The sequence below is a fragment of the Lynx canadensis genome, chromosome F1, assembly GCF_007474595.2.
Source record: "Lynx canadensis isolate LIC74 chromosome F1, mLynCan4.pri.v2, whole genome shotgun sequence".
Taxonomy (NCBI): domain Eukaryota; kingdom Metazoa; phylum Chordata; class Mammalia; order Carnivora; family Felidae; genus Lynx; species Lynx canadensis.
Window position 1 is genome coordinate 68,616,294 of NC_044319.2, and position 24,625 is coordinate 68,640,918.

The 24,625-nt window shown below is 58.1% G+C and overlaps 5 protein-coding genes across 11 annotated transcripts; 3 read left to right on the top strand and 2 right to left on the bottom strand.

Moving 5' to 3' along the window:
* Positions 1–400: 400 nt before the first annotated feature.
* Positions 401–1,425, bottom strand: RPS27 (ribosomal protein S27). Its single transcript, XM_030302186.1, has 4 exons — positions 1,365–1,425; positions 991–1,099; positions 778–888; positions 401–489 (listed from the first exon to the last, which is right to left on the bottom strand). Exons 1-4 carry the CDS (start codon positions 1,368–1,370, stop codon positions 461–463), a joined length of 255 nt encoding a protein of 84 aa, XP_030158046.1. The 5' UTR covers positions 1,371–1,425; the 3' UTR covers positions 401–460.
* A 1,848-nt stretch (positions 1,426–3,273) lies between these two features.
* Positions 3,274–7,104, top strand: RAB13 (RAB13, member RAS oncogene family). Its single transcript, XM_030302185.1, has 8 exons — positions 3,274–3,549; positions 4,825–4,885; positions 5,672–5,732; positions 5,968–6,045; positions 6,153–6,242; positions 6,331–6,396; positions 6,498–6,551; positions 6,729–7,104. Exons 1-8 carry the CDS (start codon positions 3,426–3,428, stop codon positions 6,804–6,806), a joined length of 612 nt encoding a protein of 203 aa, XP_030158045.1. The 5' UTR covers positions 3,274–3,425; the 3' UTR covers positions 6,807–7,104.
* A 2,924-nt stretch (positions 7,105–10,028) lies between these two features.
* Positions 10,029–12,446, top strand: JTB (jumping translocation breakpoint). 2 transcript variants are annotated; one of them, XM_030302193.1, is made up of 6 exons: positions 10,038–10,143; positions 10,232–10,430; positions 10,604–10,641; positions 10,838–10,920; positions 11,462–11,541; positions 11,924–12,446. In XM_030302193.1, the coding sequence occupies exons 2-6, from the start codon at positions 10,348–10,350 to the stop codon at positions 12,078–12,080; spliced, it is 441 nt and encodes a 146-aa protein (XP_030158053.1). In that variant the 5' UTR covers positions 10,038–10,143; positions 10,232–10,347; the 3' UTR covers positions 12,081–12,446. The 2 variants fall into 2 exon arrangements, with proteins under 2 accessions (XP_030158052.1, XP_030158053.1); XM_030302192.1 differs by having other exon boundaries at positions 10,029–10,430.
* On the bottom strand, positions 12,352–16,944 carry CREB3L4 (cAMP responsive element binding protein 3 like 4). Of its 4 annotated transcripts, none has more exons than XM_030302188.1 (10): positions 16,487–16,944; positions 16,156–16,262; positions 15,676–15,925; positions 15,401–15,519; positions 13,888–14,064; positions 13,651–13,757; positions 13,463–13,531; positions 13,198–13,282; positions 12,926–13,022; positions 12,352–12,802 (listed from the first exon to the last, which is right to left on the bottom strand). In XM_030302188.1, the coding sequence occupies exons 1-10, from the start codon at positions 16,560–16,562 to the stop codon at positions 12,609–12,611; spliced, it is 1,281 nt and encodes a 426-aa protein (XP_030158048.1). In that variant the 5' UTR covers positions 16,563–16,944; the 3' UTR covers positions 12,352–12,608. The 4 variants fall into 4 exon arrangements, with proteins under 4 accessions (XP_030158048.1, XP_030158050.1, XP_030158049.1 ...); XM_030302190.1 differs by having other exon boundaries at positions 13,888–13,980; positions 16,487–16,943; XM_030302189.1 differs by having other exon boundaries at positions 16,156–16,330; positions 16,418–16,943.
* A 3,849-nt stretch (positions 16,945–20,793) lies between these two features.
* On the top strand, positions 20,794–24,618 carry SLC39A1 (solute carrier family 39 member 1). Of its 3 annotated transcripts, XM_030302684.1 has the most exons (5): positions 20,794–20,857; positions 21,024–21,163; positions 21,403–21,621; positions 21,787–21,917; positions 23,005–24,618. In XM_030302684.1, exons 3-5 carry the CDS (start codon positions 21,435–21,437, stop codon positions 23,656–23,658), a joined length of 972 nt encoding a protein of 323 aa, XP_030158544.1. In that variant the 5' UTR covers positions 20,794–20,857; positions 21,024–21,163; positions 21,403–21,434; the 3' UTR covers positions 23,659–24,618. The 3 variants fall into 3 exon arrangements, with proteins under 3 accessions (XP_030158544.1, XP_030158545.1, XP_030158547.1); XM_030302685.1 differs by lacking the exon at positions 21,024–21,163 and having other exon boundaries at positions 20,807–20,857; XM_030302687.1 differs by lacking the exons at positions 20,794–20,857; positions 21,024–21,163 and adding an exon at positions 21,170–21,303.
* The last annotated feature ends 7 nt before the right edge of the window (positions 24,619–24,625 follow it).

Consider the following 24,625-nt stretch of genomic DNA (forward strand, 5'->3'; position numbering starts at 1 on the left):
GCAGAGAGGAGAGAATCCCAAGCAGGCTCCATGCTGACAGCAAGGGGCCTGATGCCAGCCTTGGATCCATGCGATCAGGACCGAGTCAAGATCAAGACTCAGATGCTTAACTGACTGAGCCACCCAGCCGCCCCTGGGCTGTCTTTTAGAGATCGACTGCTGGTTCCGAATTCTAAGAAAATACAAAAGTGAAAGAAATGCCTGGTATATAGTATCTCAGATTTTTATCAAGCTCTTAAGATGGACTCAATGAGCCCAGCTGGATAGAAAGGCCCCAGAGGGACCTTTTAAGTGCTTGGTCACTTACTTGCCCCAAATAACTCTCAGCAGTCCACTCTTCCGGTTGTCCCTCAATACTTGACATAGGAACTTCCTAGCAGTAAAACCAAGACAATAAACAGAACGTATCCAAAATCCGTTTATTGGGATAGTTCCCCACTCATGTTGACTCCGGGTGCGTTTAGTGCTGCTTCCGTCTAAAGGAGCATCCTGCAAGGAAAAGGTTCAGAGGTTACCGGACGGCAGCGTAGTTGCCGCCGCGCCCCCCTGGCTCTCCTCGCACGTCCCGCGGGGAGCTCGCAGTCGCTAGCTCCCGTGTTGCGCCTCATCCCCCGTCGTCCCCGCTTTAGACCGGAGTGTCCGAGACTAAGAAGGAACATGAGGTTCCCGAAACTTTTCCGGGGCGAGGCGGGTAGACGGAGTCGACTTTCAAGCAAGGAACGCACGACCCTCCCTCTAAAGCTCGCGACAAAGTGACGACACCGCGCAGCGGCTCACCTTCTGTGAGCCTTGCTTTTCCTCCTGTCGGCTGGCACAGGACGGTGGAGCAGCCCACACACAGCACCACCGTCTGCGCGTGGCTGAACACGGTGGTGATTTTGTAGCACCCTGCGAACCAACAAGCGGGGAGTCGAGGCCAGCCCGGCCCCCGACCCCCACCCCGCGCCGGCCGCCCCGGGACCCCGAGCGGCCCCCGCCCCCGGCCCTCACCCGGGCACTTCACGTCCATGAAGTAGGAGTTGGGGCTCTGCACCAGGCGCTTCTTCTTGTGCTTCCTCTTCTCCTCTTCCGGGGACGGGTGCAGGAGGTCCTTCGCGAGCTGCGGGAGGCAGACGGGCGCGGTCAGGGCGGCGGCGGGCCCCGGGCGGCAGCGGTTCCACTAGCAGCAGCAGCCCGCGCCGCCCGGCGTCCGCAGCGGGGCCGCCATCTTACCGCCGCCCCGGGCCGCGCGGCCCCCGCCCCGGGCGCCCCGGGCCCGAGCCCCGGAGCCCGCGGCCGGCCCCCGCTGCCCGTCCGCGGCGCAGGGGCGCGAGCGCGCGCGCGGGCGGCGAGGGCTCCGCCGGGACGCGGGCCGAGGAACTCACGGGCATGTTCTCGTGGGCAGGTCGTCACCGCCGGAAAGGAGCGAAAGCGGAAATCCTGCCGCTTATATCCGCCGCCCGCCGGAAGTGACGCGCGCGCGCCCGGCCGCCATGCCGGGGTCCGCGCGCCGCCTGCGGCTGGCTGGAGCGGACGCCTCCCGCCCGGCCTGCCGAGGGGGCTGCGGCGCGACCCCAGCCAGGCCCTGCCCTTCTCGACTTCCTTCGTGTTCCCCAGCTGGTTTCCTTTGCCATGTTAACACCGCAGGCATGTAGACACGGCGGAAGCCCTCGTCCTGGTTCCCACCTCCTCGCCTACCCTCTTAACCGCTGTGAGGTTTTTTGTCGTGTCCCCCGGCCTTTCTCCTCTGACGGCGGTCCCGTCAAGTACTCGGGTGCTCCCCGCGGCGAGTCCATCCATGACCGCCGTCAGGTCGCCCCCTCCCCGTCCCCTCGCGGCCCGCGCGGTACCGCCCACCCTCTGCAGTGCGCGCGCGGGGACGGCCGCGTTGGGACCCGTGCGACACACAGACGTGCCTGGGACAGTGTTTGCTCCTGTGGCGCAGGTACCGCCCGCGGGGCGTCGTGCAGCCTGGCGCCGGTGAGGGACGGGCGCACTTTGTTCTCAGCGCCCCGCTCGCGGCCCAGAAAGTCCCGTGAGGAAGTGACATTTAGGCCGAAATCTGAAGGACGTGGAGTCCACCGTGCGACTGTCGGGGAGAAGCCAAAACCCGGGGCCGGAGGAGCGTGGCGTAGCTGAGCAGGGGGGAGGCGAGGCGGCCAGAGAGAGCTAAGGGCTGAGCGCACGGGCTTAGTTCCAGGGAGACCTGAACCCCCGGGGCTGAGGAGGCCACATCCCGGCCAACGAAAAAGTAAAAGAACGGGCAGATTTGTGTCCGAACAGTTCGGGGGGATGGCAGCGTGATTTCAAGGACGGGTGCGAGACGGCCCGGCCGGGGGAAGAAATAGGGAAACCGTGGAGTTTGTGGCACGGCCGGAAGGCCGACCGGGAGGCGAGAGGACGCGCAGAAGGGGGCTGGCAGGGGGCCAGCAGAGGCACAGCCCGGACACTGCGCGCGGACGGCTCGACTGGCCCCTGTCGGAGACGCAGACGCTTTGCATGCTGTGTTTCCACCGGCACGGCCAGCCTGTGCCCGGATCGCCGTGTTCCCACGCTCCAGCGCCCCGGTGGCCTCGTCACAGCCCTTCCGCGAGGGATGAGGGCGCGGCCTCCGCTGTGTTCTCAACATGCGCGCCTCGTCGAAAGAACGAGGCCAGGCATTTTCAGTCCCAAGCTCTGTCTTGCCGCACTGGCTTGTCGGAGAAACCGCACACGGTCCCAGCTGGAGGACTGTTGCTAATGAAACCCCGAACGTGTCTCGGTGGAGACGGAGGGAGGGGTGCGGCGGGGCGGGCGGGCGCTGCGTGTTCACTCTGCTCCACCAGGGGGCAGACCCGCCCAACAAGTAGCCTTGTCTTCCAGAGCATCCCGCTCTTTTCAAACGGAGCTGGTCTCCCAACTGAGGGCTGGGAACAGCAACACCGGAATTCGCGCGCCGCCCCTACAAGGTTTCCGTCCCTTGAATCGGCCCCCGATTTTTGTCAGCTCCCAGGGCCATCCCCACCTCCACCCTTCTTCCCGCAAAACTTTCCCTTTTCCCCTAACTCCTCTAAAGCTCGTCCTCCTCTGCTCATTGGGGTTAAACCTCTGGTTCCATTCACCCCAGCCTCCCTGGCCTAAGACCGCCAGAGTGAGTGAGATCAAAAGAGGGGAGTGATGGCAAGCCAGACGCTGTGGGTGGGAAATGGCCTGGGAGACGGGCCAGCTCGGGCCCGGGGAGCAGAAGGCCGGCCGGGCCGGGCTGCCGCCGCCGCGGGAGGAAAGGGGTGGGCGGGCAGGGGGTGGGGCCCAGAGGAGTGCCGCCTCCCCTCTATCCCGGAGCTTGGGCGGAGAGGGAGGAAAACTTCCTGGCCTGGGCTCCGGGCAGCTCCGTCCGCCAGCCCTCCGATCCCGCCTACCAGTGCCCGGAGCTTCCCCACCCCTCCCCCGGCTCCCCAGTGTCCGCCATGGCCAAAGCCTACGACCACCTCTTCAAGTTGCTGCTGATCGGGGACTCGGGGGTGGGCAAGACTTGTCTGATCATTCGCTTTGCAGAAGACAACTTCAACAACACTTACATCTCCACTATCGGTGAGCCCGCTGGCCATATCCCAGAGCCCCTAATCCCCGCATGACCTCATCCTCAGGCTCCCAGATTACTCGTGGCCCCACTCTTTGCCATCCCCCACCCCCCTTAGAGTGAGGCTTCTGAACTCTAGCCTCCCAACCCCTGACTCAGACCCATCCGTGGAGCATATCTCTGGATGGTACCCAACCTCTAAACTGTCTGAGGCCTCCAGGTAACTTCTCAGTTGTGCCAGCTCCTGGGGTTCCTGGGACCACCCTTCTCCCTCACCTCCCCAAATGCACATGAACCCTTCTGGATTTCCTGCTCCACTCCTCTCCCCCACCCCCACCCACCTCCCTGTATTTCCTGTAACCCCTCTCCCTGAAGGCGGCTTCCAGTTCCGCCAGCCTCTTTCTGCCTCGCTGAGTTTCAGACTCCCCCATTGCATCCCCACTGTACCAAATTACTTCCCCGTCTCCCTGCCCCTCAACTTAACTGGGGGTTTGGGGTGGGGGGTGGAACAAAGTGGCCGGGTGTGCTGGAGGATGGCCCGAGGACTGGAACCGTGAATATGCATGCGGTCAGCCAGGCAAGGACGGTGGGAGTGGGGGGACTTTTGGGGGCTCTGAGTCAGCCTGGTGACTCAGGCTCCTCCCTAGGCTCCCAACCGGCTCTGGGGAGGTGCCCAAGTTTGCAGCAAGAACACTGCCTCCCCTCCTCCCCTCTTGTCTTTCTTCATCTTCTCTGGCCTGGGAAATAAAACGAGGGGAATCTCAAGACAATTCTGGTTAGAAAAGGGAAGGAAAATCCTCTCTATCCTAGTTCAGTCTCAGGAGAAATCTTGCTTATCCTCAGATTTCTTGCTTGCAAGCCCAGCCTACTAGTTAACTCACACAGACTGGCGTCAGCTACCTTTTTCCTGGCTCTTCATCCTATGTGGCTGGAGCGTAGACGGTGGTTCTAAGAAAACAGAAAGGAAAAGGAATCTAAAAGTAATATTCTGGGGGAGACACTGAATTCTGAGAGTTGTCACCTGGCTGGCTGAGTGGATCCAAGGGTGCCTTAAGCCTCCCTGCAGAATTTCCATCACCTACCCCCTCCCACACCCATAAAATCCATGTAAAAACAAGATGCTTGCTACCCAGATACAGGTTTGAGAAAAGTCTCTTGGTTTTCTCCGTGCAGCAAGGCTGCTTCCCAAGTGCGCGGGTCTCCCCTGCACGCCCTCCTAACCCTCCTCGCCCTGCAGAGTCTCAGCCTGAGTGATACGCGTGTATATATGTATGCTCCACTCGTAGGAATCGACTTCAAGATCCGCACCGTGGATATAGAGGGGAAGAAGATCAAATTGCAGGTCTGGTGAGTGAACCCCCGGGACCGCTGGCCACAAACCCTCGTTTACCTCCTGTCACCCTTTCCCTTCCATTTGCCTCATTTCTCTCCCTTTCCCCGCAGCGCCTTCCGGTACTTCTCCATTTCCTGTCGCCTTGCTCAGACGTCCTTCCATCCCTCTTCCTGCTCACTCAACCATTTATTTTCAGCTTTCTTGTAACTCTCTTGCCTCTCCTGGCTTCAGAGCATTCTCTGAACTTGACAAATGTCTGCAGGGCTGCCACGTGGAAATGACATTAAAGCAGGTGAGCAGCAAATGGCAGAACTAAGACCTGACTCTGTCTGTGAGCTCCCTGAATTACCTCAAGCCCAGAAAGCTGAAGATAGAGGGCTGGGCTGTCCCAGGAAGCCCGGGACTCCGAAGGTGTGCAAGTGGCTGGTGGCCTGAGAGAGGTGTTGAGATGCAACAGATAAGAGCAGGTTGTGGTTCAAGTTCTGGCTCTGCTGTGGAAGGACTTTCATTAGTTATTTAGCCTCTCCAAATCTGCGTCCCCGTTTGTAAAATAAGGACAGTAGAACGTGTCTCACAAGTGTAGGGTGAAGATTAGCAGTGCTTGCACAGAGTAATCCTGCAACAAATAAACCCGAGACCTTGTTCCCAGCTGTCTTACCTTCTTTTCCTCCTTTACTGTTTTCTGATTCTGTTCCTTTCAGCCCCCACTCTGTTGCAGAAGCTAAATTCTTAGCAGGGGGGATTCTCTCTTCGGAGAGCTGTTCCCTCTGTGCCGCCCCACAAACGTTCCGCCTCTTCAGGGACACGGCTGGCCAGGAGCGATTCAAGACGATCACCACCGCCTACTACCGCGGGGCCATGGTACGGGGTGTGGGTCTGGACAAGGGATGAGGCGGTAGACTGCAGGGTTCTGAGAACCACGGGCCGCAGGGTCGGGCAGGGACGGTGTCAGGGTTACAGTGTGGGATGTGGAGGGCCCCACCCGGACTAGTGATTAGATTCGTGGGTAGGACTTGCAGGGTCACTTGGAGGGGCAGGAAGCAGCAACGGGGGAATGTGGACCAAGGCTCCATGGTGGACTCTTGCCATCTCCCAGGGCATTATCCTAGTGTATGACATCACAGATGAGAAATCCTTCGAGAACATTCAGAACTGGATGAAAAGCATCAAAGAGGTGAAAACCATCCTGGAGAGACGGGGGACTGGGTAGAACCTGGAGGGTGAGGGGGCCGTGAAGGTGAGCAGGACCCAACTTTACTCCTCCTGCCCTTTTGCTCCCAGAATGCCTCTGCAGGGGTGCAGCGTCTGCTGCTGGGGAACAAGTGTGACATGGAGGCCAAGAGGAGAGTGCGGAAGGAGCAGGCCGATCAGGTGAGGCCCGGCTGGGCGGCCAAGGCGAGTTCGGACTCCAAGGGCTGCCGCCACCTTTATCCACCCGTCTCATCTCTCCACCCCACAGCTGGCTCGGGAGCATGGAATTCGATTCTTCGAGACAAGTGCCAAATCCAGCACAAATGTGGATGAGGTGAGACACGCCCCATGCCTGCCCCCCACTCCCGGAGACGGCTGTTAGGCCGCCACCGTCCCCTCCAACCTGCTCTGACCAGTCACTCCTTTCCCCCACAGGCTTTCAGCTCCCTGGCCCGGGACATCTTGCTCAAGTCAGGAGGCCGGAGATCGGTGAGTTGGTCGTGCTGGACTGAGCACAGCTGTGGGTGTGTGTCGTGTAAGGCGTGAACGCTGAGGAGGGGAGCGGTGCTAACACGGCCGGTGAGGGTGGGGCCCCTCCAAACAACGTACAATCTCAGACCCCGGCCAGCTGTTCTCACCCTGACCCCAGTGCGCTTCCACCTCTAGGGAAACAGCCACAGGCCCCCTGGCGCGGACCTGAGAGCTTGTGACAAGAAGAGCAGCAGCAGGTGCTCCCTCGGCTGAGGACCTGGGCCTGGACGCTGGGCCGAGGGCGGGCAGGTGGGGCTCGGGGTGGAGGTGGGTAGATGGCAGATGGCCGAGCGGGGAGCAAATGCAGAAGAAAAGGAGGAACGCGAGAGGAGAGAAGGTAGAATAGAGAGGCAGGGAGAGGCGAGGAGGAGAAAGATGGCAGGAAGTCAGAGAAGGTGAGGGGCAGGAAGGGAGGGAGGAGGGAAGCAAGGGCCCCGGGCGCCAGGCCCTCCCTGGACTTGTAAGGCAGACAGAAGTGTAAATAAACAGTTGGCTCGTCGTCGTTACCGGATCAGGTTTTAGGGCCGTGTGAGGGGTGGGCTCGGTAATCCCTCTGAAGCTCTGATCCTACCACTCTGCGTGGTCTTTCTCGGCATTAAAGGCCACCACCCACACAGAGTCCCCTGGTTTGGGTAACTTCCATCACCAGAACTGCTCTCTGCTCACCAACCTAATTCCTGCCTCTAAGGTGGCTGGGCTGCCAGAACCTGGCCAGGTTCCTGTGACACCAGGACCTGTGTGCAGCTGTCCCTTTCCTGCGACTTCACGGACAAGAGAACAGCAAGGAGGTTCTCTGAACCTGAGGGGCTTGACATCCTTTCCATGATGGAAATTAGAGGGTCCTCATGGGCAGAACCTCGCCTAGTATCCAGAAGGGCTCTTTCTTAGGCCTTCCCAGGGGAGAGACAGCCCTGGCCTCAAGGAAATAACAGGACCTTGTATTGTTTATCCCATGATTTCTTTAAGCGCCTTTGATTCTGCCAGCAGTCCTTTTAGGTGGCTAGTAGGTGTTATTTTCCACTTTCATAGAGGAGGAAAATGAGGCACAGAAGAGGCTCATTTACTCCTAAATCTTTATTGAGCATCTAGTACGTGCCAAGCACAACAGTCAAGATAGTATAACTTTTGGGTGGAACTTTACGTGATGGACAAGCAAATTTTAACACATACTGCTCCTAAATACTGCACAACAAAGAGGCCAAACTACTGGCATGCCAAAGAACTACCACCTTGACCCACAGCCCCCTTTTGACCCTTACACCACAGTACCGAAACAGCAAACTTCTCTCACAGGACCTTTTAACAGGATTAATGAACATGTCAGATTTGGTTTAGGCAAAATACCATTAGGAGTGTAATTCGCAGATCTGAAGTTCAAGGCATTTAAGAAATCCCCATGCCTGTGGCGTGGAAGTGGATGGCATGACCCTGGGGACAGCAGCAAGGCTTTCTGTGCTGCTGTTTCTTGTTGGTAAAACACAACACCAGGAAAGGGCCTGGCCGTGCTGGGAGGAGAACTGTGGTGTGGTCGGATACGTGTGCTAGGTACCAAGCTTCCATGGGGTGAAGATCTTACCTGGATCACGTCTGAGCTCTGTAGTCAACGACCCAGCGAGTGTAATTTGCTCAAGGTTATGAGGAAAGACTTACATTTCGTGAATCCCAGGAAGAACACTGACTAACCTTCACCATACCCCAGAGCAAAGATTTTAAAAGCCAGTTTCAGTGTGGAGGCTTATTGTTGCTTGGTAAAGCGAGTGGATGGGAGAGCTTTCGACCCTCGCCTGTCCAGAGACACGGTAGGGTTTGATAAGGAGTAACAGCATGCTAGAAGGTTTCAGCCGAGACTTCTCCTCCAGCTAAAAGCCACCGGAAAACACCCACACCTACTTTGGTAGCGCACAACTACTGATCCGCACAAATAGTAACGTTGGGGAATGAGCAAGTAGTCACAGGAAAGTAAAGCTCAGTCCTCACGGTTTTTTTTGTTCAACTCCTGTGCAGCGGGCTTTCCAGTCTGATGGCTCCTGTTCTTGAGCAGCCAGCTTCACTCCCGATGGGAAGTCAGAATTTATGGGACATTGCGCCCATAAACTTCAACCCCAAAATAGAGTACTGAAGCCCTGGGGTCGCGGGAGTAGCTGTTATATTTAGGCCAGGAACGCTTCTTGGGAGAGGAGAATGTGGGGTGGCGTGAACAAAAGTCTGGGGACGAGCCCTTTCATCTTGAGAAGTGGGGGACAGAGTACTATTAGGGACCTTCTTTACGTGAACTTAAGTATCTCCTTGAACTCACACGGTCCAGTTGTCTGGGAGGCTGTAGACCTGTATGTGTGTAAAACTAGGATGAAAATATGGGCAGAGTTAGATAATAACTAATGCCACACGGTAAAGCAAGAGTGTGGGTCAAGTCTCTGCGTCCTGGATGCATATCCAGGGTTAACTCCATGGGGATGGAGGCAGGGGTGAATCTTCGGCCTTGGAGCTGAACGTCTGGGGCTCACTCACGCCTTAGGTCTCCCACTCACTCGCTGGGTGACCTTGGACACTCCCTTATACTCTGAGCTTACTCATAAAATGGGACTGATAACCTACTCTGACTCCTCAGGAATACTGAAAATCAAAACGACCTAAATGTTGGATTCAAAAACTATGACAGTAATGTGACGCGATGCAATTAGAGAATAAAGGAAATACTTTACTACACATTTCATTTCATTCGTATCTCGACAAAAAACCCCCAGAAAATGCACATTAGCATTTCTGTTCTACAGAGAATGCCGAGAGGGTCCTAAAGTCCCGACTCCTCTCTGCGACTTACAATGTCCTCCCCGCACGAATGACGATCCCATCAGGCGGCAGCCGGGCGAGCTAGGACCCGAGGAGCTCGTTCAAAGCACCAACGCGGGGCGGGGTTGTTGTAAATTAACACGCGATGGGGCTGTAAACTGAGGCCGCACGTCGGGCGCAGAGATTACTAAAAACAACTTAAAAAGCAATTAACACGCGCGAAGGCGACATAATTGATCGGTGCACCGTGGGTCTCGGGAGGAGAAAGTGCAGTGTCGCCTCCCTCCCGGGGCCACCGGGGCAGGGCGGGTGCCAAGCGGTAGCTTGATGGTGAATCCCAGGCTTTTCCGAGGCGGCAAAGGCCTGGGAGGACGACGCGTTGTTCCTCCCGTGGCGCTGCTCCCCAGCCCAGAAGGGGCCACCAGGCGACAGACAGCCCGGGAGCCACGAACCGAGAAGCCAGACGAGCCTCGCCAGCAGGACCGTCAGGCCGCGGCGCGCCGAGCTCGACGCCGGAAGCCCGAGTCGCACGGAGCGGAGACTGAGGGCCACCTGCCCAGACGACGAGTCCCGGCGGCCACAACCCGCGCGCCTGCGCCGACCGGAAGAGCCGCTGGAACCCTCCGCGGTCCCGGCATCCCCCGCGGTCCCGGCATCCTCCGCGGGGCAAGATGGCCGCGGCAGGGACGGCCCCGGAGGTGACGGGGTGCTAGGCCGTCCGTCCCTCGGCCTCTCCCGAGGGCCGAGGGGGTCCGAAGAAGTGAGCTCACGGCCCAGCCCCGCAAATGCGTGTCGGCTTTTCTTGCCGTGGCCATGGGGACGTCCCAATAAAGCCTTTGCCCTGACAGGCAATTCCAGCACCTCTCAGCCCTGATCTGGAACCTCCCGAGGGCTGCAGTGTCAGCGCTCCGACGGGGCGCGAGGCCAGTCCCTCCGTCCCCACAGGCGCGACCCCGAGCACCCCATGCCTACAGGCGCAGGGAGGCGTAGCCTCCCCCAGGGCAGCCACCTGTGCTGGTTGCTCTGCGCCTTCACCTTGAAGCTCTGGTAAGGAGAGGCTGAGGGCTGGGAAGTGGAGGGGGCGGGAGGATCGCCTCGTCCACGCCCCTGGGGGGGACGGAGTCCGGGAGCAGGCTCCGCGGAGGTCGGGAGTTCCCTGTTTGCCGGCCTCTGACTCTTGCCTCCCCACCCCCACCCTTCCTCCCTCCCTGTCGCTGCAGCCAAGCCGAGGCTCCGGTGCGGGCGGAGAAGCTGTCAGGTGGGTGCTGGTGTGGTAACCCGACACCCCCATAGTTCTGTTTTCTTTTGACGTCCTCCCCTTACCGGGAGCACAGGTGGGAAGGGGTGGCGCCACGCGGAATGAAGGCTTTTAGCTGTGCTGGGAAGTCGGATGGGCGGAACCTTTGGGGGAAATACCTTCTGGGCCTGGGGCTGGCATTTCTCTCCCCTTTTAGTGAGCACCTCAAATTTGCCGTGCTGGCTGGTGGAAGAGTTTGTGGTGGCAGAAGAATGCGCTCCGTGCTCTAATTTCCAGGCTGTGAGTATCTGTTGTCCCGTTTTTGTCATATCTAGTCCCTCTCGGTTTTACGAAATGTGACTTTGCGTCGTCTCTGTGTTCTTGCAGTTTCAGTGTATGTCCACATTGGAACTTGTTTCCCCCCCTTAAAATGTGCCCTTAATGGCAACATTCACCTAATAGTCCTATTCATAAAAAAGAAAGAAAAGAAAAGAAAAGAAAAAAGAAAAGAAAAAGAAGAAATCTCGATGCCCAACTTGGGGCTGGAACTCACAACCCTGAGATCCAGAATCGCAGGGTCCACCCACTGAGCCAGCCGGGTGCCCCAATCATGATCATTTTTAATCCAGCAGGCTCTGGAACCTACCCCTGAGGTGTTCTTTTTAATGCATTTCTCATGCCTCCGGCACATCCAGCATCCCCATCAGAACCCTTGTTGGTTCTCTGTTGACCACCAGCTTGGAGCCATACCAGTTGGGCACCTGCCCCTTCTGAGTGACACTCCTCATGCTTTTGCTGCTGCCCTTTCGTGACCTGTTCTTTGGTCCTTTTCTCCTGACAGAAGACCACTCCTGAGTGTGGTTCCACAGGGTACGTGGAGAAGATCACATGCAGCTCATCCAAGAGAAATGAGTTGAAAAGGCAAGTACCGTTTCTCTTCTTGAAACCTAGGTCAGCTCCTTTGTTCCTGTGATTTTAGGTAGCTCACCCAGGTCTCTCTGTCCCTCTGGAGGTAGCCTGGCATATTGGAAGGGGGGCAAAGTATGTGAACCCAAGTCCCAGTTCTGTTTCTGGATCACTGGTCCTGTTGTGCGGGTTAATGCCAGCTCTGTTCATGACCACACCAGAAAGAAGCCGGATGATATATTCGAGTGGGATTTGTGTGCGGTGAACACGTTAGAGGGCTTCCAGTAGCTTTCTCTTTTCCCGCCAGATGTGTCTTGGTGGGGCTTCAGTAGAAGGGCGATGGGAGGGAGAGGTTGTCCAGCGTTCCCTGGGAATAACTGTTTCTTCCTGCTCTTAGCTGCCGCTCAGCTCTGATGGAGCAGCACTTATTCTGGAAATTTGAAGGGGCTGTCGTGGGTGTGGCCTTGGTCTTCGCTTGCCTTGTCATCCTTCGTCAGCGACAGCTGGACAGAAAAGCTCTGGAAAAGGTCCGGAAGCAAATCGAGTCCATATAGTGACCTTCTGCCCTTTGACAGGGGTCTTTAGGGACCCTGCCTCAGACAGAGACTTGTGCCCCTTATTCTGGGAGACTGGTGGTGGCGCCCCTTTCTGCGTTTCCTGTCTAGATCATTAACCAGCAAAGTAAGTAGAAGGGTTCCCTTCCCTATTGTAATTTGGTTTGGGACCGGAAGTCATGGCAGCAGGCATGGAAACGGCGGCAACTTTACGCCCCAGGTTACCGACTACCTATCTTCTTCTCCTGCTACTTATTTAAAACTTTCAGGATACAATTTCAGCAAAAAAGTTTATTTCTCAGCCAAAACCTGTTTCCCCTCAACCCTAACCCCAAAGAAGAAATAAAGTTGCAGATGTATAAAGTATTTGAAATGCCTCATGTAGCCTGTGCCTCGGGGTACAGACATTTAGGACGTCCAGAAATGATTCAGACCCCTGAAGCCAAAGAATTCTGAATGGGAAACCCAGGGGGAGCAAGAGCCACGAGGGATCCTGGATTCCTTCTTGTGGCCGGGAAGCAGGTGGGTTCACATCTCTTCTGCATGCAGCACAGCTCCTGCGTGCCCATTGGAGCCTGTCTTCCCTCCCATCTTCTCGAGCAGTGTCCTTGTTGAGCCATTTTCACCCTTGGCCTTAAGTGGCCCCCCCGGTCTGGACTCTACTACTGTGGTCTCCAAACCTTCTGTCGTGTCCTTGTGACTTAGGATATTTCTGGAAACCACTGTGGGTGGAGGAAGAAGGGCAGTAATAGAGTGTTCCCTTCGGTGGGGGATCCTAGAGGACAGGACTTCCCTCCCCCATCTTGACTACCCTGAAAAACAGCTCCCCCCTGCCCTTGCCTCACCTCCATGAGGCTGGTAATCCTCAGGCCCAGCTTCCCGGAGACCCTGAAAGGGGCTGACACTGGGCAGGATGATTAGAGCCAGGGAAAAAAGAAGGATCTGGAGAAAACAAAAGGTCCTTTGGGCTGTGGGGACTAAAGGCAGGGAGCCAAGGGCAGAATGAATAGAGAGCGGTTGGAGTCATCAGGGATGGGAAGGCGGGTGTGGTCAGGGCTGGGGTGTCGGGATGGAGGCAAAAGATGGCGGACGTCAGGGGGTCGGGCAGCAGACTGACCACGACACAAGTGCTGGTCTGGGCAGCTTTGTCGGAGGTCCGGGCAGCCAGCAGCTGCAGCTGGCGGAGCTGAGCTACCAGGGAGCTGGGGAGGCAGAGTGGAGGGTCAGGGCTCCGGCACCAGCACCGGAAGTCAGGGCGCAAGAATGGTAGCCCTAACGCCAACCCCCTCCTGCCTACCTGCCCCCCCCCCCCGGGGGGGAGCTCCCCCCAACCCCTACCTGGGCCCGCCCTCCCCAGAGGAGCAGGTTATGTATGCACTTACACGTTGCACCTCTCCAGCTCCTGGACTTTTTTCTGCAGTTCCTGGTTCTGTGCAGAGCAGGCAGCGGCCCTAGGGTGTGTGGACAGGTGGGACAAAGCTCTGCGATCCTGTGGGCCCTGGCCTGCCTGCCCTGGTAAGGAGGCCCACACAGGGCCCACGGAGAGCTGGACACCGACGTCCAGACATACCTGCTCTCTAGCCCATCGATGTACTCTTTCTTCCGCTGCCGACTGTCCTGAGCTGACTGCTTGTTCCGGATCTTCCTCCTGACCTTCTTGAGGACCCTCTCCTCTGCCTGGGGGCCCGGGGGTGTCAGTCCTGGGCCCTTAACCTCCCTCAGCGCCCCACTGGCCTCTGTGGTCCTGGCTCTGCAGAGGCCAGGATGGGGCTGCTGTGTTGGGATACCCTTTGGGGAAGCATGTTACCTTGGTGAGGGGCAGGTGTGCGGGCAGGGAAACCCCTTCCTGCCCCAGCAGACGCTTCTCCTCTTCTGTCAGGAACAAGGTCTGACAGGGCAGCTGGTGGAGAACAGGAGAGGGTGAGCGGACAGTGGGGGAGGGTCCTGTCTTTCCCATCACACAAGGCTGCTCCCTGCGTGCCTTCTGGAGAGGAATACGTAACGGTGAAGTGAGAAGGGGCCTTAATTCAGACGGGCTCTGTCTGGGGCCTCCTGGGGCTGAGAAGGGAGAGAAGAGGGGTTGTGATATGTCCTTTGCCCCCAGGCTTAGGACTTCAGGACTCTGAGCAAGCTAGGGAGGGCCGGTTCTGGTCCCCAGACCTTCAGGATATCTGAAGAAGGAAGGCAGCAACTCACTAAGGTAAGGTTTGCTTAGAATGGTTCGCTTTTGCCGTTGACTTCCATCTGGCAGAGTGCGATGTCCAGTCAGGGTCAACCACCGGGAGCTCCCTGGGGCAGTGGCCCATTTTCCCCCAGGGTCTGAGCCCCACTTTCTAGATGGAAGCTCTGTCCCCTGTCAAAGAACTCCCCAAGGGCCACCAGACTGAACAACTTCTCCTAACACAGCCTGTGGGGAGGTAGGGGGCATCTGGTTAGCCTGAGCCCGCCGACAGAGTAACCCGCAGTTCTGGTACTCCTTGAAAGATTTATGCTTCACTTTGACTTAAGAGGAATTTGATTTTGCTTTTGACTCCTGATGATCTTTGGCTTTTAGCCAAACCATTTTTTGTCTTTCTGCCTTTTCCTGATTGTCCCTTCCTGCTCCCCTGAAGCCACAAACTCCCCAGTGTTTTGATGCGAATGCAAGCTTAGAAGCGTCGGACTTCCTAAGGTCCCTCAGCCCGATTCGGAGATGTTTGGTGTGGATTCTGGTGCCAGCTTCGGCCAGGCTTGCAGGGAGGCCAGAACCCTTTGCCCACGTTTTGCACACAAGCAGCTCTGTCGTCAGACAGTGACTGAGCAAGACCCCTTCCTCGCCCCCCACTGCACAGGAACCAGTCTAGCCAGCCTGGGGGAGGCAGCTGAGCGTTGCCCACTGTGCTGTGGCCCTGGGCTGTGGGTGTGGCCGCATGGCGCTTCCAGTGGGAACAGGTCACTTGCTGCCCCGCACCCCGTGCCAGTCACCAGCTGGGATCCCAGGCAGCCTGCCCCCTCCATGTCCAGACCCAAGGCTGAAACAATGGCCACGCTGAGCAAAGTGCACATAAGTTCTGGCCTTTCTCCCGGGCCCTGTCTCCAGTCTCCCTCACCCCACTTTCTCCTTAACTGAGTCATCGCCACCTTACCCCCAAGGGCTTCTGTCTTCCTTGCCCTTTTCTGCACTTAGAATCACCCATGCCTCCCTGGTCTTCAGGCCCGATGGCACAAAAACTGGGACAAAGAGATTAGCATCAGTTTCCCCCTCCCGCAGCCCCCTCCCCCATCTGTGTGGGTGCCTGTCTTTGTATCCAGGAGTACTGGATCTGGCTGGCCAAACTCACCAGGGTCGCAGGAGGCACTGGGTTTACAGTGCCTGCTCCGGGCAGGGTGTCGTGAGCATCACAGGGCAGCTCGCAGACCACGCAGGCATCAGGCACCGTCAGTTGTGGGCTCCGCTGACCTGAGGGAGACACAGGTGGCTAGGAGTAAGGGAGACGAAGGGCACACCCCCATGGCAGCAGGGCCTGGCTGGAGGCACAGGCTGGGAAAACCCCTCGCCCCAGGACTAGGGCTGGGCCTGAAAGGCCACTGTCCGCTTTCCACCAGGAACACTGACCTGGCTGGAGAGAGATGAACCCTACAGCTGGCCCAGCTTCCCCCTGCGTCCTCTCCAGGGCCCCTGCCTCATAGACCACCTCGTAGAGAGCAGGGGGACTGGGTGCTTGAGGGGCGGGAGGCCTGTCTGGACGGCCAGGGTCCTCAGATGGATGGCCACTGTCGCTGCTGGCAGAGGCTCCTGAGCAGTACACTTCATTGGGGTCAATGAAAAGTTTCAGGAAGTCTTCAGGCTCACTGTCTCGAAGGCCCTGCAGTACCAGAGGGAGTCTATGTGTACAGAGAATTCCAGAGTGCTATGGGACGTCAAACCTGCATCTGGCCTCTTCAGTCCCTTGTGTCCTTGGACATGGGGATGGTTACAGATCACATGTCCTTTAGGGGCTTGGCCTTCAGACGTCTCCAAGTGGAGGCTGAAGCCCGATGGGCCCCCCATCACAGCTGCGCCTCCGCCCACCCCACCGGCGTCTCTCCCACTCACACAGCCACGGCCCCCACTGGGCTCCCAGCCTCGCAGCCCCTGTTCTTGGAGCTTCGCCCCCGGGGCCTCCGGAGGTGGGCCGTGCAGTCCCGGCTCCGGGAAGGTCCCTGTTGAGAAAACATCTTCTGGGGACTCCAGCCACGCATCCAGCAGGTCGGGGGTTCGGAAATCCATTCTGCAGAGAGAGCGGGACCAGGGTGAGGGCGCCCTCCCCCCAGCTCCTGGGTTCCCCGCTCCTCCTTCCACCCTCTCCCTGCCTCACCTGCCCCCGGGGATCTCGCCTCCGGCGGCCTGACGTCTGGCTCAGAGGAACGGCCCACCTCAGTGTTACCTGTTCCCAGAGGCCCAGCCCGCCGCCGGCCGCCCGGAGGGCCACCACCGCGCTTCTTTCCTCCAGGATCTCGCATCCTGGACCAGCCCAGCCAAGCCCCGCCCCCGGCCTGAGCCCGGACACGGCAGAGTGGCTGGCGCCCGGCCAGGGGCCACGGCGGGCCCGCGTCTTCGAGCTGGGGGCCGGGAGGCTAGGCGTCCGCAAACCGGCCTTGAGCAAGACCCAGACAGCCTCGCCCTTCGGGCCTCAGTTTCTGCTAGCGACAGCGAGTCTTCCCGAGGGTTGGACGGGCTCCTCAGGGGAGGACGGCGATGGCCGTGACCGGAGCACACCAAGCGCCAGCTCTCCGGCCGTGAGTTGCGTAAGACGAGAGCCCGGCAGGGTGAAGACCAGACACTGTGGGAAGGCCGCAACCCGACGGCCCGAGTCTCGCCAAGGGTTCCCCTCCCCCGCTCCGAGGCGCTCTTTCCACTCTGGACGCTGATGGGACGCCAGAGGTTTGAAGGGCAGGGTATCGAGCCAATGGGAGCGCCGACTCGAGGCAGGCTGCTCCCCGGGTGGCCAGAGGGCTGCCGGGGGGGCGGGGCACCGCGGAGGCGGGAGGGAGGCCGCGAGCCCGGCGCCGGGGCCGGGGCCGGGGCCGGGGCCGGGGCCGGGGCCGGGGCCGGGGCCGGGGCCGGGGCCGGGAAGCAGGGCGGTTCCGGGGCCGCGGCGGAAGCGGCTGCCTGGCTCCCGGGCCCAGGTTCCGAGCCGGGCGACGGGGAACGACCTGTTGGCCCAAGTAGGAGCTCTGAGCGCGCGGAGAGGGTCGCAAATCCCGTCCGCCCGCCGGGCTGCTGAAAAAGAACAGCGGCTTGTTAAGCGTCCGACTTCAGCCAGGTCACGACCTCGCGGTCAGGGAGTTCGAGCCCCGCGTCGGGCTCTGGGCTGACGGCTCGGAGCCTGGAGCCTGTTTCCGATTCTGTGTCTCCCTCTCTCTCTGCCCCTCCCCCGTTCATGCTCTGTCTCTCTCTGTCCCAAAAATAAATAAACGTTGAAAAAAAAAATTTAAAAAATAAAAAAAAAGAACAGCGGCTGCACACGCATACTCGTTGGACTGTGGACCAACGGAGGGTGTAATTACCAACAGCATTCGTATAGTTTACAAAATGTTTTCATAAACGCTGTTCTCGCATTTAATCCACAACAGCCCCGAAGGAGACAGGGCAGGTAACCTTTCCCTAACTTCACCGACGAAGAGACAGAGATCCATGATTGCAGCGTAGCAATACCGAAGCTCAGGATTGTTGGCCTCGTGACTGAAGTTCATTTCAAACTTAGCAATGGAGCTACAGTGGAGCTACAGCTATGATTTTTGTCTGCCTGCATCCCCAGTAGTGCTTCGGAAAAAGGGTAGCTCCCTGAGAAAAGCAGGACAGTTTGGGGTGCGGATCCAGATCTCAAACTGGTATTTCTCATGAAAATCGGAATGTGCTGAGGGTAAAAACAGGAGCGGGATCCATAGTTATCGAGTACCCGTTAGACGGTCAGGCGTTTTCGTATCACTCATAATTCTCATGGCAAGTCATAGCTGGAAGAGAGAAGTTACTTTCTCGAGGTTACTCTGTAAGTAGGACCAAGGTTTGGACGCCTGAACCCATGTTCTTTGTACTCGCTTGTTTGCACTTTCTCAGATTTCCTGCTCATCTTCCTGCATCCTGCTCAAGTCGTCAGGAGAAAAAGCAGGCTTCCTGGACTGATGCAGAGCTCTAAGGAGAGCAGAGCTTCCCCTGCCTGGATCTTTCCTAGAGCAAGGAAGGTTTCAAAGGGCTTCCTACAGGTTGCATGTGGAGAGATGATTAAGTGGAAAATATAGTCAGCTTTCGTTAATGTCAGAACTGGGAAGAACCTCTGGCATCGTCGGCGAGTCTGATTTCCCTCTTTCACCCACTTTATCGTGTTCCTGAGACGAAGAATGACTTGCTTAAGATCACACATCAAATTAAAGTAAAGGGGCACCTGGTTGGTTCAGTCAATGGAGCCTGAGACTCTTGACCTCAGAGTTGTGAGTTCAAGCTCCACTTTGGATGTACGGCTTACTTTAAAAAGAAAAAACAGAGGCGCCTGGGTGGCTCAGTCGGTTGAGCCTCGGTCTTGGCTCAGGTCATGATCTCCCAGTTTGAGAGTTTGAGCCCCGCCCTGAGTCGGGCTCTGTGCTGACAGCTCAGAGCCCGGAGCCTGCTTTGCATTCTGTGTCTCCCTCTGCTCCTCCCCCACTCATGCTCTGTCTCTCTCTCTCTCTCTCTCTCTCTCGTGCTCTCTCAAAAATAAATAAACATTGGGGCGCCTGGGTGGCAGTCAGTTGGGCAACCAACTTCACTCAGGTCATGATCTCACAGATGGTGAGTTCGAGCCCCGCATCGGGCTGTGTGCTGACAGCTCAGAGCCCGGAGCCTGCTTCGGATTCTGTGTCTCCCTCTCTCTGCCCCTGCCCCACTCACGTTCTCTCTCCTCTCTCTCTCTCTCCTTCAAGAGTAAATAAATAAACATTAAAAAAATGTTTAAACATTAAAAAAAGAAAAATAAACAAACATAAAAAAAAGGAAAAACTTTTTTTTAAGTTGATTTATTTTTGAGAGAGGGCAAGTTGGGGAGGGGCAGAGAAAGAGGGAGGGAGAGAGAGAATCCTAAGCAGGCCCTGGCACTGTTAGCACAGAGCCTAAGGAGGGTCTCCATCTCAGGACCGTGAAATCATGACCTGAGCCAAGATCAAGAGTCAGATAGTCAACTGACTGAGCCCCCCCCAGGTGCCCCTAAAAGTGGTTTTACTAAAGCACACAGACAGGACCCATGGGCAGAAAGAGCTGCACTGGGGTTGTGATGGGTGACTGTGACTGATTATACACCTTCAGGTTGGGAGGGGGTTAGGGTCAAAGTGAGTCTCAGGAATTTTGGAAGCAAGGTTCCCAGGACCTTGAAGCCTAGCTGTTGTTAGGAAAAGGTCGTTTATTACCATTTGGCCAGTCACGAGCCCCTTCAGTGTGTATCAGTGGGCCATATGCTTAAAGGATGATTGTTAACAGGTATCTTGGGGGGTAGAGGTAAAGTAAGTTTCCAAAGGAGTTTTTATATGTTAAAGTAGACTTACAGGATCGTGGGGGTGGGGATAATGTTAAGCTAAGGTTGCCTTTTGCCCTGAGCCAAGTGTCATCATTGAGGCAGCTGAATTCCTAGAGGAAGGTCGTTTGTCAGTGGGTTGTAGGCAGTAAGAGAATTCAATTTGTGTGTGTGTGTGTTTCCTACATCACTTTGTATCCTACCCTCCCATGAGGTTAGAAGAGCATTCTGATAGCACGGGGGTTGTGGGCCAAGAGGATCCAGGCTGAGTGAACAATGAGGGTTCTAAGTTGAAAATAACTCTGGTGCATTCAAGAAACAGAAAACAGAAGGGAGGCCAGTAGGGCTGGGGGCAGAGGAGTTCAAGGTGAGTTCAGGAAGAGGCCAACCAGATGCCTGGAGGCAGGAAAGCCGCTCTCCCCCTCCCATCCCTGAGCTGGGGCCCACCAGGTCTCTACTTGCACAGGGCAGCCAGAAGGCTGCACGGAAGCTCAGGCCACGGATAGTCAAGAAGGGATTCCTTTCAAGAAATGCCCCCCTTCTGGAGGCACCTGGGTGGCTCAGTCAGTTAGGAGTCTGACTCTTGGCGACTCTTGGTTTCCGCTCAGATCTCACGGCTGGCGAGTTTGAGCCTGCGTTGAGCCCCACATCAGGCTCCACTGACAGCACAGAGCCTGCTTGAGATTCACTCTCCCTCCCTCCCTCCCTCTCTGCTCCTCCCCTGCTCACACACTCGCTCAAAAATAAACTTGAAAAAAAAAGAGAAAGAAATGTCCTTTCTTTGCTATTTCCCTTTTCCAATTCTGCCTCATCTTTCTCCTTTGTCGTGGGTGCACACGAAAGGAGTCGAGCAAGGAAGTCGGTCCAGGGACGGGAACGTTTTCCCTTGGGCGCCGAGGCCTACAGAAGGGTCTTAGAGCCTCCCAGGGAACAGCCCAGATTGTGCCCGAGACCAGGAAGAAGACCTCAGAGTCGCGGGGGTGGGCCCAGGCTCCAGCCTCGCCCGCGGGCGTCCCAGCTTCCGGCCGACCGGGCCCGTCCCACCGCCCCGGGGCGCCCCAGGCCCGCGGCCCCTGGGCCCGCCCGCTCGCCGCCCCGCCCCGCCCCGCCCCGCCCCCGCCGGCCCCTGATTGCTGCTGGGGCACGTCACTCCGGGTCGGACCCCGCCCCCCGAGTGGTCTCATTGGCCGGAAGCGCCTCGGGGGCGGGTCGCGGCGGGCGGGGCCCGGGTCGCGGCGGAACCGGGCCGATGAGGCCGAGGGGGACCCTGGCGAGGTGAGTGTGCGCCTCGGGCCGTGCGGGCGGGGCCGCCTGGGCGCCCGCCGCGACCCCTTCCACGCTCGGGCCCCGACGGTGGCCGTCTGCCCGCCGCTGCCCGCTTCGGGCGCGGCGCTGGGGGAACGAGAACGGGGAGTGACCCGGCCCCAAACACCCTGCTCAGGTGGCCCACGGAGCTGCCCGCGACACCTCTGCGCCGCCCGACCCCCTTCGCTCCGGCCTCTCCTTCCTGCAGGGGGCGCATCCTGCCCTTTCCCGAGAGGACCCAGGCTCCTTGGCTGTCTGGGAGCTCCAGGTGAAAGGGTAATGAGACGCCCACAAGCCCTCCCGCCTCAGTTTCCCTCTTGCGGGGTCCCTGAACGAGCCACTCGGAGGGGTGAAGTCTGCGGGGAAAGAGGACCGTTCCCGCCACAGGAGCGCATGAGTCGCACTGAGTGGGGAAGGTCGGAAGGTGGCAGGGTGAGGGAGCCCCGCTCTGCTGACCAGCTCTCCCCTTTGCCCCCCTTTAAGTGACCATCGCCCCCTTTGCTCTGTCTGCCCAGGTCTGGCAGTCGTTGGAGCAGCCACAGCCACCATGGGGCCCTGGGGAGAGCCGGAGCTCCTGGTGTGGCGTCCGGAGGCGCTGGCCTCGCAGCCCCCAGGACCCGTGGGGCTGGAGGTGAAAATGGGGGCCCTAGTGCTGCTGCTGGTGCTCACGCTTCTCTGCAGCCTGGTGCCCATCTGCGTGCTGCGCCGTCCGGGGGCTGGCCCCGAAGCCTCAGGTGAGGCCCCTCCCGGCCGCCTCCCAGGCTGAGGGTAGGGGAAGGCCCTGGGGCTGAGGAGGGTGACCTAAAGGGGGAAAGTGGCAGCGACCATTGCTTGGGTTGGGGCAGGGGGGCCTGAGGGGGCTCGTCGCTCAGTCCTGTCTGTGCTCCGCTCCTGCCCAGCCTCCCGCCAAAAAGCCTTGAGCCTCGTAAGCTGCTTCGCAGGAGGTGTCTTTCTGGCCACCTGTCTCCTGGACCTCCTGCCTGACTACCTGGCTGCCATAGATGAGGCCCTGGCGGCCCTGCACGTGACGGTGAGCCCTTGCTGGCCGCACGCGCCCTTTCGTGTGTGGTGTGCTCAATCACATACCTGGAGGAGAGGTGGCTTGTGTGGCTGTCTTCCTGGGGTGCCCCACGACCGTGTGGAAGGCGTTTAGCACGTGGCCATAAGAACTGGGGTTTTCAGTTATGGGGCATAAATTTTCTGTGGCGCACGCCACCCCATCCCCATGTGACTGTTTTGCACCCTTTGACAGTGAGACGAACCTTCTTACTAGGCATGTGATCTGCTCTGTGAGTTCCTGGGTCCCACCTTCCAAGAATGACCCTCACTCTCACAGCCCTTTCCTGAAGGCTGTGATAGAGGGCCTGGGAAGGGAAGGAGGCCTGGAGTTCCCGACCAGGAAGGCCATAGTTCAAAGAAGTAGGACGTGAGGAAGGTCAAGTGCGAGGTGTAGGGAAGTCTCGCGGGAAAAAGAGTTGTGTGGAGGTGCCAGGGAGGCCCCCTGGGCTCTTCCTCTTCCTACAACTGAGGACTGAGGAAGTAACACTGATGTACCTGCCGTGACTGAGTGGCGTGTGGCCCTGTGTGACTATGTGCAAGTCTCAGTGGCCCCATGATAGTGTGTGGCTCTGTGTGTGAGCACACGGTGAGGTGGGCGACACCTGATCCCTGTGTGCGTGCACGCGCCTCCGTGTCACCAGGCCGTCCGCATCCATGACTCTCGGTTGGGGGTGGTTTTGCGCCCCCTCCGCAGGAAACATTTGGCAGTGTCTGGAGACACTACCATTGGGTTGTCAGCTCTGGGAAGGAGGGCTTTGTGCCTGTTCTTGGCACTTACTGGGTACCGGCTCGGGTACAGGACAGCCCCCCAAAATAAGGTTCGTCCAATCCGAGATTTCAATAGTGCTGAAGCTGAGCCACACGTAGTGCCGTGAGGGACGCCATAGTCCGTGTGATTGTGTATCCCTCTGTGTCTGTGTCACCAAATGACCATCTGTGTGTAAATGTGTCTGTGAGGGGCCCTGGGTCTGTAACCGGGACCCCTCTACACGCTGACCGTGAACCCTCTGCCCCATCCCGGCCTGTGCCCTGAGCTCCCTGCCACCCTCTCCCCACAGCTCCAGTTCCCCCTACAGGAGTTCATCCTGGCGATGGGCTTCTTCCTGGTCCTGGTGATGGAGCAGATCACGCTGGCTTACAAGGAGCAGTCAGGGCCGCCGCCTCGGGAGGAGACGAGGGCCCTGCTGGGAACAAATGGTGGGCCGCAGCACTGGCACGACGGGCCAGGGCTCCCACAAGCGGGTGGAGCCCCAGCGGCCCCCTCGGCCCTGCGAGCCTGTGTCCTGGTCTTTTCCCTGGCCCTGCACTCCGTGTTCGAGGGGCTGGCGGTGGGGCTGCAGCGAGACCGGGCGCGGGCCATGGAGCTGTGCCTGGCTCTGCTGCTCCACAAGGGCGTCCTGGCCGTGAGCTTGTCCCTGCGGCTGCTGCAGAGCCGTTTGCGGGCGCAGGTGGTGGCTGGCTGTGGGATCCTCTTTGCATGCATGACACCTCTGGGCGTTGGGCTGGGTGCAGCCCTGGCAGAGTCGGCTGGGCCGCTGCACCAGCTGGCCCAGTCTGTGCTGGAGGGCATGGCAGCTGGCACCTTTCTCTATATCACCTTCCTGGAAATTCTGCCCCAGGAGCTGGCCACTTCTGAACAGAGGATCCTCAAGGTCATTCTGCTCCTCGCGGGCTTCGCCCTGCTAACTGGCCTGCTCTTCATCCAAGTCTAGGGGGCTCCAGGCGCCCTAGACCTTCCTTTCCTCTCCCAGAGTATGAGACTAAGGAGTGGGGAAGGGAGGTACTGAGGATCAAGGGGTTCTCAGAGGTAGGGATGGAGTCTTTGGAACTACCTGACCCATGAGAGGGATGTGGTAGACAAGAGCCTGGCCCTAAGGGACACGAGATAGTTAAGTCACTAAAGACATGATTGAAGGACGTTCATAGTGGGGAAGACACTGAATGCTAGAATCTGGGGTCAGACACTACATACAGGGACAAGCTGACACTGGGAAGGCTGCAGGCAGGTGCCCAGCTGCTGTGGGGTAGAGGTGTAGAGAAGGCACAGCCCAGGGTCGGCTGTCCTGCTGGTTCTAGCCCATTTCAGCCCTCTGTCACTTGGGGGTGGAGTGGACCCCTACTTTTCTTAGCTCCTACTCTCCTCTTAGTCTCCTGCTTCCCTTCTCCCAGGGGACTAGTGCCAAACGGCCTCTTCCTGCCAGTTTTGGTACCTTCTCTGGCTTCTCTAGTCCTGCTCACTTTTCTATTTTTAAAGTGCCAAATAAATCTCTTCCCTCTTTCTCAAAAAGCACAGTGATGGCACTGAACCGTGCCCAACACTTCAGCGGAGGGGCCCTGCTTGCCCTTTATTTGGGGGCAGAAATGTTTGCTGAGTTAGGGCTGGGAGAGGGTTGCCAGAGCCACGGCCGCCGCCACCACCACTACACCCTAGGAATATTGAACATGGACATGGTACCCCATGCCCAGATGATAAAAACTGAACTGCCAAAACTTTTTTTTTTTTTTTTTTTTTTTTTCCTATACCAGAGGAGCCCAAGGGGGAAGGGGAAGGCTCACCCTCAGCGTTATTTTTGGGGAGGGAGGGCTGTGGACAGAGCCATATTCTCTAGAATCTATTTTACTAACTGACCTGTTTTGGGACTTGTTACCCAAATAAAAGATGTTTCTATATATTTGTAC